The sequence below is a fragment of the Gossypium raimondii genome, chromosome 2 (genome assembly GCF_025698545.1).
Source record: "Gossypium raimondii isolate GPD5lz chromosome 2, ASM2569854v1, whole genome shotgun sequence".
Taxonomy (NCBI): domain Eukaryota; kingdom Viridiplantae; phylum Streptophyta; class Magnoliopsida; order Malvales; family Malvaceae; genus Gossypium; species Gossypium raimondii.
In genome coordinates, this window is record NC_068566.1 from 35,540,666 (window position 1) to 35,559,591 (window position 18,926).

The 18,926-nt window shown below is 33.9% G+C and overlaps 2 protein-coding genes, 1 long non-coding RNA gene and 1 pseudogene across 5 annotated transcripts; 2 read left to right on the forward strand and 2 right to left on the reverse strand.

Annotated features, from left to right (window-relative positions):
* Positions 1–140: 140 nt before the first annotated feature.
* Positions 141–3,810, forward strand: LOC105788529 (probable galactinol--sucrose galactosyltransferase 2). Of its 2 annotated transcripts, XM_012615472.2 has the most exons (14): positions 141–583; positions 668–882; positions 979–1,069; positions 1,147–1,195; positions 1,281–1,372; positions 1,449–1,538; positions 1,608–1,727; positions 1,801–2,211; positions 2,308–2,449; positions 2,546–2,613; positions 2,690–2,824; positions 2,895–3,118; positions 3,209–3,297; positions 3,386–3,810. In XM_012615472.2, exons 1-14 carry the CDS (start codon positions 156–158, stop codon positions 3,665–3,667), a joined length of 2,436 nt encoding a protein of 811 aa, XP_012470926.2. In that variant the 5' UTR covers positions 141–155; the 3' UTR covers positions 3,668–3,810. The 2 variants fall into 2 exon arrangements, with proteins under 2 accessions (XP_012470926.2, XP_012470927.2); XM_012615473.2 differs by lacking the exon at positions 1,608–1,727.
* Positions 3,811–12,780: 8,970 nt separating this feature from the next.
* On the reverse strand, positions 12,781–14,356 carry LOC105789647 (uncharacterized). Its single transcript, XR_008193457.1, has 2 exons — positions 14,036–14,356; positions 12,781–13,955 (listed from the first exon to the last, which is right to left on the reverse strand). It is a non-coding gene; the product is annotated as an uncharacterized LOC105789647 (long non-coding RNA).
* A 143-nt stretch (positions 14,357–14,499) lies between these two features.
* LOC105788531 (28 kDa ribonucleoprotein, chloroplastic-like) lies at positions 14,500–16,081 on the forward strand (annotated as a pseudogene).
* Positions 16,082–16,147: 66 nt separating this feature from the next.
* On the reverse strand, positions 16,148–18,635 carry LOC105788532 (protein-L-isoaspartate O-methyltransferase 1). Of its 2 annotated transcripts, XM_012615474.2 has the most exons (5): positions 18,474–18,635; positions 17,775–17,978; positions 17,328–17,598; positions 16,730–16,894; positions 16,148–16,612 (listed from the first exon to the last, which is right to left on the reverse strand). In XM_012615474.2, exons 1-5 carry the CDS (start codon positions 18,477–18,479, stop codon positions 16,362–16,364), a joined length of 897 nt encoding a protein of 298 aa, XP_012470928.1. In that variant the 5' UTR covers positions 18,480–18,635; the 3' UTR covers positions 16,148–16,361. The 2 variants fall into 2 exon arrangements, with proteins under 2 accessions (XP_012470928.1, XP_012470929.1); XM_012615475.2 differs by lacking the exon at positions 17,775–17,978 and having other exon boundaries at positions 18,474–18,630.
* Positions 18,636–18,926: the final 291 nt, after the last annotated feature.

Below are 18,926 nucleotides of genomic sequence, written 5' to 3' on the forward strand. Positions count from 1 at the left end.
GTTTTAAATAATAAATCAGATTAAGAAATGATACAATTTAAGCTAAAATTATTGTATTGGACTAAAACTCATGCACCACAGCTGCACATGAGCTCCAATTCAGTTGGTTTTCAGCCACGTATAGCTCCATTGCCATCCGCTCTGGCTTAGAACCAATGTCGACACGTTTTATCCATCACTATATTTTTATAGTTGGGAGTTCATGGCTCATAAATCCAACAATCTCAGTCAGATTTTCAAATTTCTCGCTTTGTTCGGTGCGGTTTCCTTGTATTCATCTTCCTATCTCGTCTCATCCTGAGACACTATATAATGGACGGCTTCCATTGCTGAATCCTGCAGTATCTGCAAAAACATTAGCATTTCAGTCAAAAGAAAAGAAAAACATGGGAAGTAACGAAGATGTTAGGATTAGTGTTAAACCAGGTGTTACAGGTGGTTCGTTCATGGTTCGAGGAACGGCTGTTTTAACTAACGTTCCAGCTAACATCACGGTTACACCGGTTAACGACGGTTCGGTTTTCGTTGGAGCTAATGCAACCAGTTCAAGTTCTCGTCACGTGTTCAATCTCGGAACCCTCCAGTATGTACAATAACTGTGCAATTTAATTGAGTTAAACTTCGGGTTTATCTTACATTTTGGTAAGTGTTTATATGGATACTGCAGGGTGCACAGATTGGTGTGTCTCTTCAGGTTCAAAATCTGGTGGATGATACCATGCTTCGGAACATCGGGCGGAGACATTCCGGCAGAAACTCAAATGCTTCTCCTGGAAGTTGAGAACAAGTTCTATGTCTTGATACTACCTGTATTGGATGGTCAGTTTCGTACAAGTTTGCAAGGGACACCAGACAATGAACTAGAGTTTTGCATTGAGAGCGGTCGATTTGCCCCCCTTTTTCATCTATGTTTTATTGTAGTTCAATACAAGCTACTTCTGTTTTCTTAGTTCTTCTGTTGATTATCCATTGTTTCAGGAGATCCTGATGTTCAAACCACCAAGATTAAAGAACCAGTTTTCGTAAATTCGGGGAACAACCCGTTTAAGCTCATAAGGAATTCTATTAAGTATGTTGGTGAGCATAGGATCAGGGATTTAAATTACAAGCGCGTTTTATCGAATATGAAGTTTGAATTGCTTGTAGGATATTGGAGAAGCATAAGGGTACGTTCAAGCATATCGATAATAAGCAGGTAAAGAACCAAGAATCCATGTTTTCCATGTACGTTCTTGTTAGACAACTTCCATGGTTGAAAATCTGTGTTTTTTTTATTACAGAAGCCAGAACATATAGATTGGTTTGGATGGAACACCTGGGATGCTTTTTATTGTAATGTAGATCCTGAAGGAATCAAAGATGGACTCGAAAAGTAAATATTATTCTCGGTACTTCAAATAGGCTTCAATTTCTTCGTTCATAATATTGATTTAGGGTTTTATCTGTAGTTTCTCAAAGGGAGGTTGTCCTCCAAAACTTTTAACCATTGATGAAGGCTGGCAAAATATTTTTCCCAGCTATGAAGAGAACCCAACAGGGTAAGACAATTAATTCAATAAGTTCACTCTTGCTTAGTAGCTTTAGTCATTCCATCTCTTTGATTGAAGGGAATTGTCAAGATTAATTAATCTTGAGGAAAATACAAAATTCAAGGGCTCAAAGTTGGATAAATCAGGAAAAAATCTCAGAGATTTTATCAAAACTATCAAGCAGATATATGGATTGAAGTGAGTTTTTTTTTCTGTCAGAAGCTATAGAAGTATAGATTGTTCTTATTAATCATTGCAGTAACAATTGCAGATATGTATACATTTGGCATGCTATGGCTGGTTACTGGGGAGGGGTTCTTCCAGAATCTGAAGTGATGAAAAAATACAACCCCAAAATTCAACCTGTTGTTCAGTCCCCTGGTAATCTGACCCATGTTGTATGTTCAACCCTGGACAACATACAGGAAAAGGGAATCGGGCTAATTGATCCCTCCAAAATCCGCGATTTTTACCACGATTTTCATAGCTACCAAGCAAGTTGTGGTGTTGATGGTGTCAAGGTGGATGTTCAGAGTGTGTTGGAGCTCCTCGGTGCTGGCTACGGTGGTCGAGTTTCACTGACTAAATCATACCTGGGAGCCCTTGAGGATTCTGTTACCGAAACTTTCAAATCCAACAACTTAATCTGCTCCATGAGTCTGAATACTGACTTCTTATACAGGTTTGCCCAACATTATTATGCAACTTTTGTTATGATTTGGCAAAAAGGAAAAGGGTATCTTCAATTTTTTACAATAACATTTTCGGATACTGTCAGTACAAAGAAGGCTGCTGCAGCTAGAGCAACTGAAGATTTCATGCCAAATGAACCAACATTTCAGACATTACATGTTGCTGCTGCTGCTTTTAACTCTCTTCTTATAGGAGAGATCATTGTACCAGATTGGGACATGTTTTATGTAGGTTCTTAAGCATCTGCATGAACACCTTTCACATATACACAACCATGAACTATCCATGCATATTCCACATGGGATTTTTTTTTTCCATTTCAGAGCGATCATATTACCGCAGAGTTCCATGGTGCAGCGAGAGCCTTGAGTGGTTCTGCAGTATATGTAAGGTGTGCCCCTAGTTCTAAATGCAAGTTCTTGTACATCGCTATATGTGTCTTAATGTTGGGATTTTCATTCCTTCAGTGACAAGCCAGGTAGTCACGATTTTGACATTATTAAGAAGCTAGTGTTGCCTGATGGCTCTATCCTTAGAGCTCGATATGCCGGTCGACCTACTCGGGACTGTTTATTCAATGACCCTGTCACAGATGGAAAAAGGTTAAACACTTAAAGCAAAGAATCATGCTTGTATTCTGCGAGTATATCTTGTCTGATGACATTTTTGCAGCCTATTGAAGATTTGGAACTTGAACAAGTTATCAGGGGTTATAGGTGTTTTTAACTGCCAAAGAGCTGGAATATGGCCTCCTATTAAAGGTAGTATATATATGCCGGCGCCCGGCTCAGGAATACCAATCTCAGGGATTGTCAGTGCTGGAGATGTTGATGCACTTGAAGAGGTTGCAGGTGAGAATTGGAGAGGACATTGTGCAGTATATGCATGCCTTTCAGGTAAATCCTTTTGTTTCATGTTTGTCGGTCTTCGGGTTCTGACTTTGGACTCTCCAGAAAGTGCTTGAAATGTGAATCTATATACTGTAGGTTCCCTGAAGACAATGTTAAAGGATGCAAAATTTCAAGTGGCCTTAGAACATTTGAAATGTGAAGTCTTTACTGTTTCTCCTATCAGGGTCGGTACTTCTCCATAGCTTTTTTTTTTTTTTTTTTTAAAAAAGCATAAGCAAAGTAGTTAAAATAATGAAGTATGAATCCAAACAGGCATTCAGCGAGGATCTTCGGTTTGCTCCTATCGGATTACTCGACATGTACAATTCAGGAGGTGCAGTTGAAGCTATGGACTCCGAAAACAAATCATCAGAATGTAAGATAAAGGTGAGAATCCGAGGGTGTGGACGGTTCGGAGCATATTCGAATAAGAAACCAAAATGTTGCAGCATGAACGAGAAAGATGAGGAGTTCATATACAATCCCATAGATGGACTAGTGACAGTGAAGGTTGAAGGTGAGTACAGCTCAAGAGAAATGGTTTTTGTTTATTGAGACGAGGTTGTATGGGGAATTTTGAATGAAAAGAAAATGTGGGTTTAGTTAGATTTTACAGTGCATGAAGTTTTCCCTATTATTATGTAAGCTTTGCTTTCTGTTTTCCTTAACAAGGCAATGAAATATTAGTGTTATATATATATATATATGTTGGTGTTGGTGTTGGTGTTGAAGTGAGGTATTATTGATGTAATGTGTGGTAATGGAAGAAATTGAAGTTGTTTTCCTTAGCATTCTTAGTACTATTTAAACTCATCTAATATAATAACTATGGATTTTTTTTTTTTATCTTGGAAAAACAAAAAAGGCATAACAGCAGACCACAATTTGGTTCTCAATCAAAGTAACATTCTTTGGACATCTCAAGTTTCTTGTTTCTCAATTTTATAATTTAAATTTAGTGTATTTTTGGTAATATATTATTTTAGTAATTTTTTAATAAATTTAGTTAATCCATATTGCTATTTTAACACTTCATAAAAAATCAAAATAATAAAAAAACTTGATAAAATTTTTAAAAATTATCTATTACAAATTCTATCCCTTAAAAAAAAATTTAGGGCACGTTTGGTTCGCTGTAATGGAATAGAGGCGTAATAGCAATTCAATTGTTTGGTTGAATGTAATGGAATAGAGGTGTAATAGTATTCTTGTGTTTAGTTGAATGGAATGGAGATGTAATAGCATAAGAGAAAAAACTAAAATGACTAGAATACCCTTAGCAGAAATTTGTTTAGGTAAATAATTATTGTTATTGTTATTAAATTTTAATAAGATTATTAATATCAATAATAAATAATTTAATCATATTTTAACATAATTATTATTAAATATATTTTAATTAAAATACATAATTTAATAAAATTCTTAATAATCAATATTCTTATATGAATTTACTAAAATCATAATATATGATACTATAAAATATAATTTGAAATAATTATTATTAAATATATTTTAATTAAAATATATCGTTTAATAAAATTCTTAATAATCAATATTCTTATATGAATTTACTTAAATCATAATATATGATAGTATAAAATATAATTTGAAATAATTATTATTAAATATATTTTAATTAAAATATATGATTTAATAAAATTCTTAATAATCAATATTCTTATATGAATTTACTAAAATCATAATATATGATACTATAAAATATAATTTGAAATAATTATTATTAAATATATTTTAATTGAAATATATGATTTAATAAAATTTAAAATAATTATTACTAATAAATTTTCTTATATGAATTTGTATAATTTAAAATAATTATTATTAAATATAATTTAATAATAATATATAATTTCATAAAATTCTTGATAATAAATTTTCTAATATGAATTTGTATAATTTAAAATAATTAATATTAAATATAATTTAATCGTGATATATAATTTCATAAAATTCTTAATAATAAATATTCTTATATGAATTTACTAAAATCATAATATAACTTGAGAATTATATTCTGTGTAAACATAATTAACTTATATTAACAAAAGGTTAGATGAAAATGAAATTCTACATCATAATCCATATGTTATATAGTTTTACAACATCAAAAAGTTTAAACATTGATTTTTAATGGTCAGAAAGAAATCTTCTAACCCATTCTAACCGCGCATCAGAAGGTAAACTAAAGAAAACGAGCATTTGAGTTGGATGATCTGAAATTTTACTCAAAGCTCGATACCGCTCATCCACGGTTAAACCTTCAATTTCCCATAAGGTTGAATATAAATTTGTAGCTTTCTCTTGGATGATCTGGAATTCTTATGACTTCTGTTGAACTACAACATCGGAGGCAATACTCCTACTGATTTGTTCGCCAATGGCCCGCATGTTTTCGGCCAATAAAGTGGCAGCCTCATTAAATGAAGAAGAAATATTATCACGGGCATCAGAATTCTTCTTTCTCTTGTTTGAAGATGAGGAACCCCCTTGGTCTCTATCTTGTCACGGCTCCGTAGCAGAAACATCCATGTCATCCAAAGAGACGTCAGCTTCGCAGTCATAGAATGAGTTTCTTTCTTCATTCATATCTGTAGTAGATACACCCTCAGCATTTATTTCTTCAAGAACATCAGCGGCTATTTGAGCATCTTTCCCAGTCGCTCGATCTCTTGCGTATATGGCAGTAAGCTGGTCGTAGTAAGGGAAAGTACGATGTCTGAATTGAGCGGCTTCTTTGTGACTCTAAAAAAATGAGGAAATTATATTAGTTATAAGTTTGGTAAAAATAAGATAATAAAGACTTGAAATAATTCTTACCTTTAAATAAGAGTCCCAAACCGCATCTTCAGCAACAACGAGCTACCTATGCTCGTCCCAACCAAAACCGCTATTGTTTTGGCCATTAAGCATGTCATACACGATTGACGACTCCCTTTTTAGTAACCTAATCCTTGATTCAATATTAGGTTTAACCTTCAACATTGCATTTGGTAAAGCCTTTTCTAGCATTTTTTCCAACTCGTTTAAATAACCGGTTTTGAACCCAGTATCAGCATTAAATGTTCCAACATTGTGCAAGTCCACCATGCAGGAAACCAATGCTGCATCTTCTTCTGGAACCCATTTCCTTTTGGTTCCTCGAGAAGCTTGAGAAGAAGCATTTGATTCTGGAACACCTGACATAATTATCTTAAGAAAAAAAAAACAAATTATATTAAATACTATTAATATCATGAATCAAAAGGTGAACACTTTATAAAATTATAATTAAGTTCAATATCATGAATCAAAAGCTCAATACTAAATTTAAAATTATAACACATGCTGAATGAAAAGAATTTAAATTATAATTCAACAAGTTTAGTACAATACAAAAATCAATTCAAACACCACTAAAGTTTCACAAACTAGATACATAAAATAACATAAACAAATTAACTCAAACTCATTTTGTCCCTAAACCTAATTAATTTCTAGATGCTTGCCATTAATTGAACATTTGGTTGGCTAGTTCCATCCTTCAAGTAACCCAAGCATCCGACGGATGAATATTTGCGATATTCGGTTCATCGTCATCTACCACAATACTAGGTAATCATTCTCCCACATCCGCTTCAATAAGATCAATACTCATATGGGTTCGAATAAAATTATGGAGCAAACAACATGCAATAATAATTCTATTGTGCACCCTTACAGGATAGAATGATGGACTCCTAAGTATTCCCCATCTAAGTTTTAATAACCCAAAGCATCTTTCAATAACATTACGTGCTGAGACGTGTTTCATATTAAAAAACTCTTGCGGAGAACTTGGCTGATAACTCTGACGCCACTCGTTCAAATGATATCGTTGTCCTCTAAAAGGTGCAAGAAATCCCTCACAATTTGTGTATCCAGCATCAACTAGATAATAACAAACTATAAAATATATTTTTTTAAAATGATTAATTCAACACAAAAAGTTTGATCTTAATGAATAATTCAAAGTCCTCTAACTATCCACTTTACCATGAGGAACTTTTAGTCCATGTCTTCTACTAATGGCATCTCGAAGAACCCGTCCATCAGCAACTGAACCTTCCTAACCAGGAAGAACATAAACAATTGCATATCAGGTGTACAAACACCTAGCATATTTGTTGCTATGTCACCTTTTCGCGTTCGATATCTAGGTTTATCAACTGTTGGAACCCTAATCTTGATGTGGGTTCCATCAAGAGCACCTAAGCAATTCTATATCACATGATATAAAACCTTGAGTTAGAATACTAAATTTAAATCTAAATCAACTAAATGTTGTACAAGCTATATATAAAACTCAGTCTAATACCTTAAACCATTTCCACCTTGTGTCAGAAGAATCAGCTGTAATTGGCTCCGCCTTTTTAAATAACACATCTTGTAAGCGTATGACATCATTTAAAACACTATGAAATGCTCTGCTAACAGTTTCCCCGGACCTACTAAAGTGATGCTTGATAACTCAATTTTTCAGGTGATGGGAGATGATATGTAAAAACATTACCACTTACTCATCAACAAGCATGTTTCTTGACGACTTCAATCCCCCTAACGATTCTAACATCTCACATAGTTTAAAAAAGGCAGTTCTATTCATCCTAACTTGTTCAATACATGTCTCGTCACTAGAATATTCAAGCCTTTTCACATAATCCCATTTTGCATAAAAATTTAAGGTATAGGACCTAATCCTTAGTCTATAAGTATGTAGGCTAAGGCTGGTACCCATTGTAAATAAGAACCAAATCGCAATTCTACAGATTTCCAACCATATTGTCAATGCAATACTAATTCTTTTACGCCTCACACTTTGTGCAATTAAAGGCAGATGAGCCATTACTGCAACATGTTAAAATTACAACACACTATCAAAGAATTGAAGTTGTAATTACACATTATCAAATAAAAATAAACAATACAAATTTAGAATATTTACGAAGCAAAAAAGTAGAACTTAAATGATATCGTTGCAACTTTAATTTCATTTCTTTATCAATCACCCAAACAATAAAGAAAGAAAATATATTTAAATATGTTTTCCATAAATTTGTGAGGTGAACTGGATACAAATAGTCTATAACAATTTGCATAAATTATTTGTCTTCGTAATTAAAATTTGTTAGGTATATGTATAATTGACCTAAAATTAATTGTTGGTATTTGTTAGATTATAACTAAACTCATTATAATTTAAAATTATAAAGCATGTTCAAAGTTTGAACATTGATTAGTTTATTTATTGATGATTAGTTTAATTAAGGTTTTCTAATTTTAAAACAAATAAAATAAAGAATGAGGATTTGGTTTAATAATATATTAAAGTTTTAAAACTTTTATAATATTTTAAATTTAAATTTCATTTCGTATAAATATGTATAACTGCTTTTTTGTAAATTTAATCTCATTTATATCTACAAATAATTATTAAAATGTAGTATTGTATTTGCAATTATAATTGTGAAAGAAACAATAATTACACTTTTTGAGATATTTTGTGCTAAAGTTGAATTTACGGGAAAAAGTAAGTTTGATATTTAAATTGACTTAATTTCACTTTCAACTTCTTCTAAATCTCTGCTATTGACATGTGTTATAGTTAAAATTGTTAATGTGATATTTTAAAATTAAAAAATTCACTTCATAATTATATAAAACAATATTATAATGAATTGAATTAAACAAAAATTTTAATATTATTATCAAGTTTAAAAATTAATGTTAGCATTTTAATCGGTTAAAGTATCTAGGCTAATATTGGTGTACCAAATTTTATTAAAATATAAAGATTTAATCTTAAATTTGAACATTATATAAGCATCGAAATTGAAATTTGATTGTTTTTACATAATTTAAAAGCAGAGAGCTTATTAACTAAAAAAATCATTGTAAAATAATTCAATAATTATTTGAGTCTTTAATAGAAAACAACATAATTAACCCTTAATCAAATATAAATAATAGCTCAAGTAACTCGTTTACAGCATTTGATTTCAAAATCTAAAGAATAACAGAACTATATCCTACTATACTTGCAATTAATAATCCCCAAAACAAGCAGGAACCAGAACAAGTCAAGAACAATATCAAAACAAATGCAACAATTTCCAGTTTCATCTTCTAGTCACCAACAACAAGAAGCTAATATCTGAATTGAAAAAACAGCACTAACAACAATTTCCATTGTAAACTCTTTCAAAAAACAGCAAACTATCAAAAAACTGTCTGAATTGAAATGGCAAATCACAAGTTTAAACTCTTTCAAATTCTCCGGATCTAGACAGCCTAAAAGCACATACAACTAGGTGAGCAACTTAATACTGCTTCCATTGTACAATGTTCTTTATAAGAGTCACATAATACCAGCCTGGATCAGTCATTAAGCTAACTTAGAAAACAAAGCTATAATTGCTCACTGCCTCAAGTCTGCAGTTAAGCCTAGCATTCAATAGTTATGGAATCCGAAACGCACAATGTATAAACATCAATACAGACTCTAATTTTAGAAGACATTGTGCACAAGACACGATTTTATCAAATTTATTTTAGAAGTTAAACCAGAAGTTAAACATCAATACATACTTGCCCTTATGCCTTAAAACTCTTTGGATTACATAACAAAGGAAAAGAAACAGCAATCTTCCATGTCTCAGATGTAAGATCTCTACCAAACCCAACACCATTCCACCTAAGCTAAGCAAAGAACGCAGTAGATAGTATATGTTTGATGCATATAACTTGTTCAACTAGTTGTCAACTTAACATTCTAAGTGTGATGAACAAGAACCTGTAATGTGAACCAGGGAAACTAACCTGTAATCAGGGAAATCGGGGAAGAGTGCGATGAACAAGAACGTGTAATGAGAAAAGGGAAATCGATTAACTGAAACAAATATTGCAATACAAACAAGAACCGAAATAAAGATTACAAAGATTTCAATTTTTTTTCTTCAATTCTCTGTAATAAAACTATTTAGCCCTAAAATTCAACAACTCTTTCAATCGAACATGCAATACAAACATTGAAAATACCTATGGAAAACTAACCTGTAATGAGCAAATCGGGGAAGAGTGCGATGAAGAAGAACCTGTAATAAGAAAAGGGAAATCGATTTTAAGTGAACAGTGCAATAATCGATGAAGAAGAACCTGCAATAATTGATGAAGAAAAGGAAGAGTGCGATGAAACGAAACCATATATATATACATATATCATGATTTAGTTTCCTTTCCTTTCTCAACAACCAAACAAATAATTTCCAAATAAAAAAAAGTAAATTCCAGCAAAGAAGAAGCACAGATTAAATCCTCAGACTTAGTTTAAGACTTTTTACCAGACTAACATGAACATAACAAACCAATCAAATAAAAATCAAACTTGTTCATTCATCTTGATTTTCTTTTCTCATCATTTAAACAAAAGCACAATAAACAAATTGCCAAAAAGAAACCCAAATCCAAAAAGAAACCCAAATTTTGTCTATCCTAGCTTCGGTAATGAAAAAAAAATCATAACCAGCAAGAAACGAAATGCCGATTTACCAAGAAACTAATGAACTGAAACAATCGCACCAAAAACTAATCGTATTTATAAAAAAAAATTGCAATAACACCCATTAAAAATGCATGCAGAGAGGAAAGAAATAGAGATTACTCACAGGCGGAGATTACTCACTTGCCGCTTCAAAACGTCCGGAGATCTGAGACCGTGGAGTCTGTGAAAGATGCCAAGATGAAAGTTGGGAGCTGCTGGAGGTTTGGTTCGCTGGCAGCTTCTGTTGATGTTGGGAAGGAGAGGGTGGGGTGGAGATCGATTTCGGCTTGGGAGGGTAAAACAGAGACCGATTAGCTAATCCTTGCTTTTGGAAGGAATTACAAATCGGTGCTGAAGCAGAGAAAATGAAGAATACGTCCGTAATGTAATAGGCCTGTATTAAGGTAATACAGCGAACCAAACACAATATTGAGTGGGGCCATGAAATAGGGGTGTAATGGCTAATCCATTACACTCAACCAAACATGGTGTTAACATTTAAGAATTTCCTTTGAAATGCCTGAGTAAATATAATTTTATGATTCTTAAATATAAATGTATATTTTATAAATGTTTACTTTCACTCTTTCATGGGAATATAGGCTGGGACAAGTAGGGGCATGGCCATAACAATTAAATAAAAGATTTACCTTTGATCTTCCAATATTGAAATTTGTTGTTGTTGTTTAGAAGTGCTCATGGTAGGTAGCCTGAAAAAATTTTGGCCGGGTCCTAGGCACTTACCAGAAAAAATTCATAAGCAAGCTTGGCTTGCCCGCTTTTTAAATAAATACCAAAATTTATTTTAAAATTAAAAAGTATTTTAAAAATATTTTAAAATTAAAAAATTTAAAAGTATTTTAAAAATTTTAAAATTTAAAAATTTTAAAAAAGTATTTTAAAATTATTTTAAAATTAAAAAATAAAAAATAAAAATATTTATTATATTGGCGGGTAGGCCCGAGCCAAAAAAGTGGTGCCCGAGGCCCGGCCCATTTTTTCAATCGGGCCTCGTTTTTTTGCCCAAACCCATATTTCGGGCCTATATTTTTACCCAAACCCTCCCATATTTCGGGCAGGCCGTCGACTCGGCCCGGCCCATGAGCACCTCTATTGTTGTTGGATATGATACAATTTAATGTATTATACGTAGGGGTGAGCATTCGATCGAATTGAATCGAAAATTTTCGAGTTAATCGAGTTTTCGAATCTCATTTTCTCATCCTAACTTTATTTGAAGTTTTATCGAATCGAATCGAGTGAGATAGAGATCGAATCGAATCGAATTATTTGTTCGAGTTAAGTTTAAAAATAAAATAAAATTATTGTTGTTTATTTTTATGTAATTTTCAAAAAATAATTTTCTTTAAAGTTTTTAAACATAATCATACAACAAAAATTGAAGTAAATAAGTGAATAAATAAAAGTAACACAACATCAACCCAAATAAACAACATGATTCCAAATAAACAACAAAAATAATACAAAAGATTATAATAAAAAACATAAGTAAAAATCCAAGTAAATAGCATGAGTCGAAATAAACAACATTATAATAAAAAACAAAACATAAGCAAAAGTCCAAAATACAATAGAAACCTACTCCAAAAGAACACAACAAAAGTCCAATTAACCAACAACAACAAACCAAACCAAACCAAACTAATAACAATAACACATCAGTTCAAAAACCATTATAATATACAGCAGCATAAATTAAACAAAAAAAATATGTTAAACTACATTTATAAAAAATGGTTGAATTGTTTTATTTTTATAATTATAAGTTTTTGAATATATAAAATAATAACTAAATTAGAAAGAACAACAATAAATCTGCAGCTTCAAAATGATGGCTATAGTTTGATGATGATTGGTGCATACAAAAATAATTGACTGCATATTCCCACTTAGAGAATTTATATTTCCAATATCAATTTCAACAATCTTTAATCCTTGCAAAGGTAATGAGGTGAATAATACATACATATACTGATATACATATATCAGGTCTCAATGTATCATTCCTTAACACATAATCAAACATATATGCCTGAAGAATGGAATAAGAAATAAAAGAAGTAGCAGATCCAGAAAAGCAATCTAAGTTTCAAATTTCAACAACATTAAAAGCAACCCATTGAAAAGAAAAACAAAACAAATAACACATTCCATAGGCATAAACGATGGCAGAGCTATACAAAAGAACCCCAAATAGAAATAAAAACCCAGAAAAGAAGCTAACTAACCTCCAAAACAAAAAATAAGAATCTTTTAGAGAAGTGTAATAGATTATCTCTAAGATTTCGTTTAAGAAAACACACTCAATGGGGTGTTGGTAATTCATCTCAACTCAGAATAGGAACCAGAGAAGATGGGATGAATCCACCCAGTTGGAAAGGCACATCCTCCTCCTGAATTGAGATGCAACCTAATCTACAGCTCTGTTGGCGTCTCTTGTTGTCAGCAAGTAAAAAACCTTCATGCATAGCAAGAGCCTCAACTTCAAGGGTAGAGCTAGCCAAGAAACTTCTTCCCTTCTTAGCAACTAAAGCAGCCATAGAATCTCTAATGATCACCCCAATTCCAACTTCCTTCGACAATAAATTGAAGGCACCATCACAATTAACAATCCAATAACCAACCGTAGGCGCAATCCATCTTACTTGCTTACATCGATCCTTCCCTCCTCTAAAGATTCTTATTTTTTGTGTTGGTTATGTTTAGTACCAGAGATGATAACAGTTCTTTCTCACCACCCCCACAAGAAAAGCTTAAGAACTAAACAACAAGTAGCGAAAATAAAAGGGAATTCCACTCTCTCCCTGCAAACTTAAAGAAAACTCAAGCCTGCTTTGCTTTGATAAACAATGAAGAAACAAGTTTCTTCTCTCTTCGCCAAAAATTTACGACCGTTCAACGCATAATTCTTAAAGTTCAATCCAAAAACCCACGAGGCAAAATTGAAAACACTCATATCCCACACCAAGAAACAAAAACAAGACAAAATAAGGGAAAACCAGAAAAAAGCTTATTTTAATGACAGAAGCCAGAATTTTTTTTCAATGTTTTTTCTTTTTATTTGTTTCAACAGAAACCCATAATTTATGATAAAAGATTTGTTGGTTTGGATCTTTTCACTGGGATCAAGAGGACTTCTTTAACAGCTGACAAGTGTTAACTCTAACAAAGAGGGAAGTTTGAATGTTACCTGTGTACCCAATCAGTTGCTTTAGAAAGATTCGCAGAGCTCAAACCAAGGTACTGCAAGGAAGAAAGTGCAGAAATTGAGAAACCCATTGAAACTAAATACAGTGTAAGGAAAGGAATAAAAGTTAATATACCTTAGAAATCAAAGGTAGAAGATGTAAAAGCACTGGCGGTGGAGCAGTCAGCCGTGGAGGACCCGGGACCGGAGGTGGATCGGTGGAGGGGGGTGGACCGGAGGTGAAGATTTTCGAATTGGGAAAAAAGGGAGGAGGGAGGGCACGGGCTTAGTTAGGGATTTTGGAAGTGATTTTGTTTTAAATGTAGTGTATTTTAAAAATAAAAAATATATGTAGTATATTTTAAAAATAAAAAATATAGTTTTTATTCGAATTATTCGAGTTATTCGAATTCAAAAATTCAACTCGATTCGAACTCGAAATTTGAAAAAAAAAATTCGAATTGATTCGATTAATTCGATTAACTCAATTCGAATAATTCGAAATTCGAAATTTTTTCGAATCGAATCGAATTTTGCTCACCCCTCATTATACTCACAAGAGGCAGAGATTGGCCTCTTTTCAAAGAAAATATCTTTTTTGGTATAAACCTCCTCGTCCCCTCTCCTTTCTGCCTCCTATTATCCTTTCAGCCTCCTCTGCTCTTCTTAACACCCTCCCCCCCCCTCTCTCCTTTCTCTCCTTCGCAATTCTCCAACAACAAATATGTCTACTGTAATGAGACCTGTGTCTCTGGTTGACTCAACTTGCCTTGTTTCTTTGCCTTCACTCTTCACCACTTCTTCCAAGTTTCCATCTCTTCTCTCACTTCCTTCAAAGCCCATCAACCTTGTCCTCTTATCTTCCTCCACTCAGCCAACCTTATCCTCCCTCAAAACAAAAACCCATTTCCCTTCCCTCGTTGCCTTTTTGGCCCAGACGTCAGATTGGGCTCAACAAGAGGAGGAAAACGACACCACCCTAACCATTGATGACCAAGGAACTGAAAGTGAAATGAGGAGAGTGATGGGGCTGAAGCAAGTTTGTCTGATTGGGAACCTCAAGGTGGGGTTGCTGGTAGTGGTTCAGAAGAAGAGGATGCTTCCGAACCTTCTGAGGAAGCTAAATTGTTCGTTGGGAATCTGCCTTATGATGTTGATAGTCAAAGCTTGGCTATGCTTTTTGAGAAAGCTGGAACTGTGGAAATTGCTGAGGTTAAATGACCCAAGTTTTCTTCTTTGAAAAACTGTTTGAAATTCGTGTGTTTGGGGTTGAAATTTTATTTGTTTTCTAGGTTTGCAGGTTATTTACAATAGGGATACTGAGCTAAGCCGTGGGTTTGGCTTCATAACTATGAGTTCAGTTGAGGAAGCTGAGAAGGCTGCTGAAACATTTAATGGTTATGTAAGCCTTTTCTTTTGCTCAAAATTTCCCACTTAATCGCTTTCTATGTCAATCCAGATTCCTTGGCAAGAATATGAGATGCTTGGCATATAATGATCTCAATTGTGCATTAATGTGCTATGAAGTTTGTATTAGGTGCTTGTGCTTAGTCATTCTTGCTTTTAAACAGGATCTCAATGGAAGGCTCTTGACCGTAAATAAGGCCTCTCCCAGAGGATCACGTATCGACCAATCCCCTCGTGTTTATGAACAAGCTTTTAGAGTCTATGCGGGTAACCTTCCATGGGGTGTGGATAATGCTCGATTGGAACAAATTTTCAGTGAACATGGTAAAGTATTGGAGGCTCGTGTAGTCTATGACAGGGAGACCGGCCGTTCGCGCGGTTTTGGTTTTGTGACTATGTCCTCGGAGACTGAGCTGAATGATGCCATTGCTGCTCTCGATGGACAGGTATGTCTCGATGGACAGATACATTAATCATATATCAGTATCTGATGTAAGTAACCAAGATTTCGGGTTACAAATTTTTTTCATGTGTATTGTTGCAGGGTCTGGATGGAAGAGCACTAAGAGTAAATGTTGCAGAGCAAAAACCAAGGCGAAGCCCCTTTTGAGCTGAAATGATTATAGATTAAGACTATATGTTGCTGTTGGTTTTTTATTTCATATTTGCCCTTTCCTATTTCTATTTCTTTTCATTTTATTAACAGTTCCGAAGTTTTGCAAAATATTTGTATGGAATATTTTTATCCAGAGAGTTGGTCATCATTTGGGAGAAACTTGTTTCAGCTAAACTATCATCTACAACAATGATATGAAAAATGCATAATATTGTTGGAAAACAGTAAAAAAACCAAAACAGATTCATATAATCATCTTTCACTGGGCCATGGATTGCTTCCAGGAAGCATTTTCATTATGTTCCAAGTTCAAACATACGAAAAGCATGCCATTTATACAACGGTGCAAGTCCCGAAAAAAAAAAAGAAAACTCCGATATTCTGTACAATACTGGATTCAATAACAGTAACCACCTGAACGTAAGATACTTGCCTGAGCTCAATAACCCTTCAACTGTGCATCGCGACTGGTCAAAGGTACGTATCGAACAGCAGTCTTGTTTCTAATGCTAACTGAACCATCCAAATTCTTGTCCACCACTTGCAAATCTTGGAATATTTTTCCTACAGGGATCACCATTCTGCCGCCGGGCTTCAATTGATCAATAAGGGGTTGAGGTATTTCTGGTGCTGCTGCTCCAACATGTATAGCATCATAGGGTGCATGTTCCGGCCAACCTTCTCGGCCATCTATGACAATGTACATGATCAAACCATCAATCACAAACATTCATGGAAACATTCTCTCAATATGAAAAGTTTACAGCAAATTCTGTTTCAATATATCAAGTTCCGATAAGTACATACCGCCAGCATGCACTGAAAGAGAACCTCCTTTCAATAGCGAAGCTGCAGCACTTTTTTCAATATTTTTTATAGAAGAAGCAACCAATTCAGGAATATGTTCCACACCAATAGCACGACCCTGTGGTCCAACCATTGTTGCAAAACAAGCAGTCAAGTACCCCGTTCCTACAGGACAAATGCATGACGAAAACTAAAATAAGCCTTTCCACAAAAAAGGGAAAATAAAAATATTAGACTGCGATCAATGACTAAATTATGCAAAAAGTGTTAAGATAATGATCCAAAAAGCCTTCAGACACTTGAAAGTTTATAACACAAGTTTTCTTCAAACAACCTTTCTTTTTCCCGCCACTACCATAGAGTCGTAAACACTTGAGATTGGATTTTGATGGTTTTGCTAAAAACATTTCCTAAATGCAGGATGATTGGATGCAGCCATCAACTAGTATGATCGACTGTTTATCAATGACCATTGACAAAGCGAGATTAACATCAAGAAAATAAGTGCAGCACATTTGATATCCACCATTTCAAGAGAGTAGTACATATGAAAGAATCTGAAAAAGCACAGATACGACATAATGGAGCGAAAAGAGACCTGAACCAACGTCTAAAGCATGCATGCCAGGCTGCAAATTTTCCTCCAATAACTGAATGCAGGTAGCATGCATATGAGGTGCAGAAATGGTGGCATTGTAACCTATTGCCATTGGACTATCGACATAAGCTGGGGTCCCATCAGGTACAAATAATGCTCTATCAATAGTCTCCATTACTTCAACAACCTTCTTTGATGAAATCACTCCATATCGCTGCAACTGCTCCACCATTTGTTTGTTCTTGTTGGTCCCACTTCCACCCGAGTGGTGCTAACAAATCATTACCAAAAATGTTTAGCACAAAGTCACCATTGAACCGAAAAACAACAAAAGGAAACAGAAATACTGAAATAAAACCACTGAATGCTACACGAATCAACCACTGAAAATGCCTATGGCCATAACTAATTTTATTTTCAAGGCAAGCCACAAAAAAACAGAGGAACCTCAGACAGAGAAGTTGAACAAGCAATCATTGGTATAGACATCATCGCAGGTCCAATGCCCTCCTTATCAAGGGCAGCCACGGGCTGAGTTCGCAGGTCCGAAGTCGATGGACATGCTAAATTATCACTAGACATGGCACAATGGGCCCCAATGGAAATGGCCAATAGAACATAGCATCCCCAGGCTACTTGACATACCGGACCCTGTACCAGGAACTACCTCAAATGATGTCTTTTGCACCAATAATTATATCCACAACATAAAATTCCCACCTTCTGGGAAGTTCACAAAAATAACAATAAAATTTTATCATGTTTTGTTTCAATCCCTAGATTATGAATCTTACAAAATTACACTAATTGAACTTATTATGTTAGTAAAAGTCAAAAGAATATCCAACAATTCAAACAATTCTATAGATATAATAAAAGCTAGTTCTTCAAGCATTCATTGATGATCACCCTAGAAATTCTCAGAAACCGTCCCTAAATTATTCCTTTTCTATTTTTGATGATCAACCAAGACAATTTTATCATTTCTTGAAAACCCAAACTCAAAACCTAAGTAATAAACAAAAAAAGAGAGGAAAAACACCATTTCCCCGTAATCAGAAGGAAAACAAAACCCAGAAACCAAAACTGTTATTAAGCATAAAAGTGAAGCGAGATAAAGGGAAGAAAAAGGAAAGAGTAAGGCACCTCCATCCTGAAGAACAAGGGGTTATCCTAAGAAGAAAATTGAAGTTAGGGAGCTAAAAGATTGATTAATAAAGGAAGAATCGAATAAAATGAAGAAGCAGAGCGTGGATGACGAAGGAAGGTACTGGTGTCAGTTTCCATTAGTATAGTATGGCTTGCTAGCTTTTCTCACTCGGAACTGACTCATCTGGTTGGCCCAACACTGACGATACTCTCTTGGGCTTACTTCTGTAATTGATAATTCTTTCATGGATCAATGACGATAGCAAACTTCCGGGCCTTTAGTTGTTTATGAAAATTGTTCTTGGTTTAATTCCATGCCCTTTCCCACCAATGATACAACTTTGTGGGCTTATTTGGTAAGAATTGTTCAAGATTCGGATTAACTTTTTAAGTTGGAAAGTTCAGTTAAAATTTTAAAACTTAATATTAAGCTCGAAAAATAAGTTTTAA

What these genes read in the sequence shown, in the direction of transcription:
- LOC105788529 (XM_012615472.2), top strand. Translation starts at nt 156, where the DNA reads ATGTCGACACGTTTTATCCATCACTATATTTTTATAGTTGGGAGTTCA. An exon ending in AATACTGACTTCTTATACAG is followed by an intron (nt 2,212 to 2,307) that starts GTTTGCCCAACA and finishes GGATACTGTCAG; the next exon opens with TACAAAGAAGGCTGCTGCAG. An exon ending in GGTTCTGCAGTATATGTAAG is followed by an intron (nt 2,614 to 2,689) that starts GTGTGCCCCTAG and finishes TCATTCCTTCAG; the next exon opens with TGACAAGCCAGGTAGTCACG.
- LOC105788532 (XM_012615474.2), bottom strand. An exon ending in TGCTTTAGACGTTGGTTCAG is followed by an intron (nt 16,895 to 17,327) that starts GTCTCTTTTCGC and finishes TTTGTCCTGTAG; the next exon opens with GAACGGGGTACTTGACTGCT. An exon ending in TCTTTCAGTGCATGCTGGCG is followed by an intron (nt 16,613 to 16,729) that starts GTATGTACTTAT and finishes ACATTGTCATAG; the next exon opens with ATGGCCGAGAAGGTTGGCCG.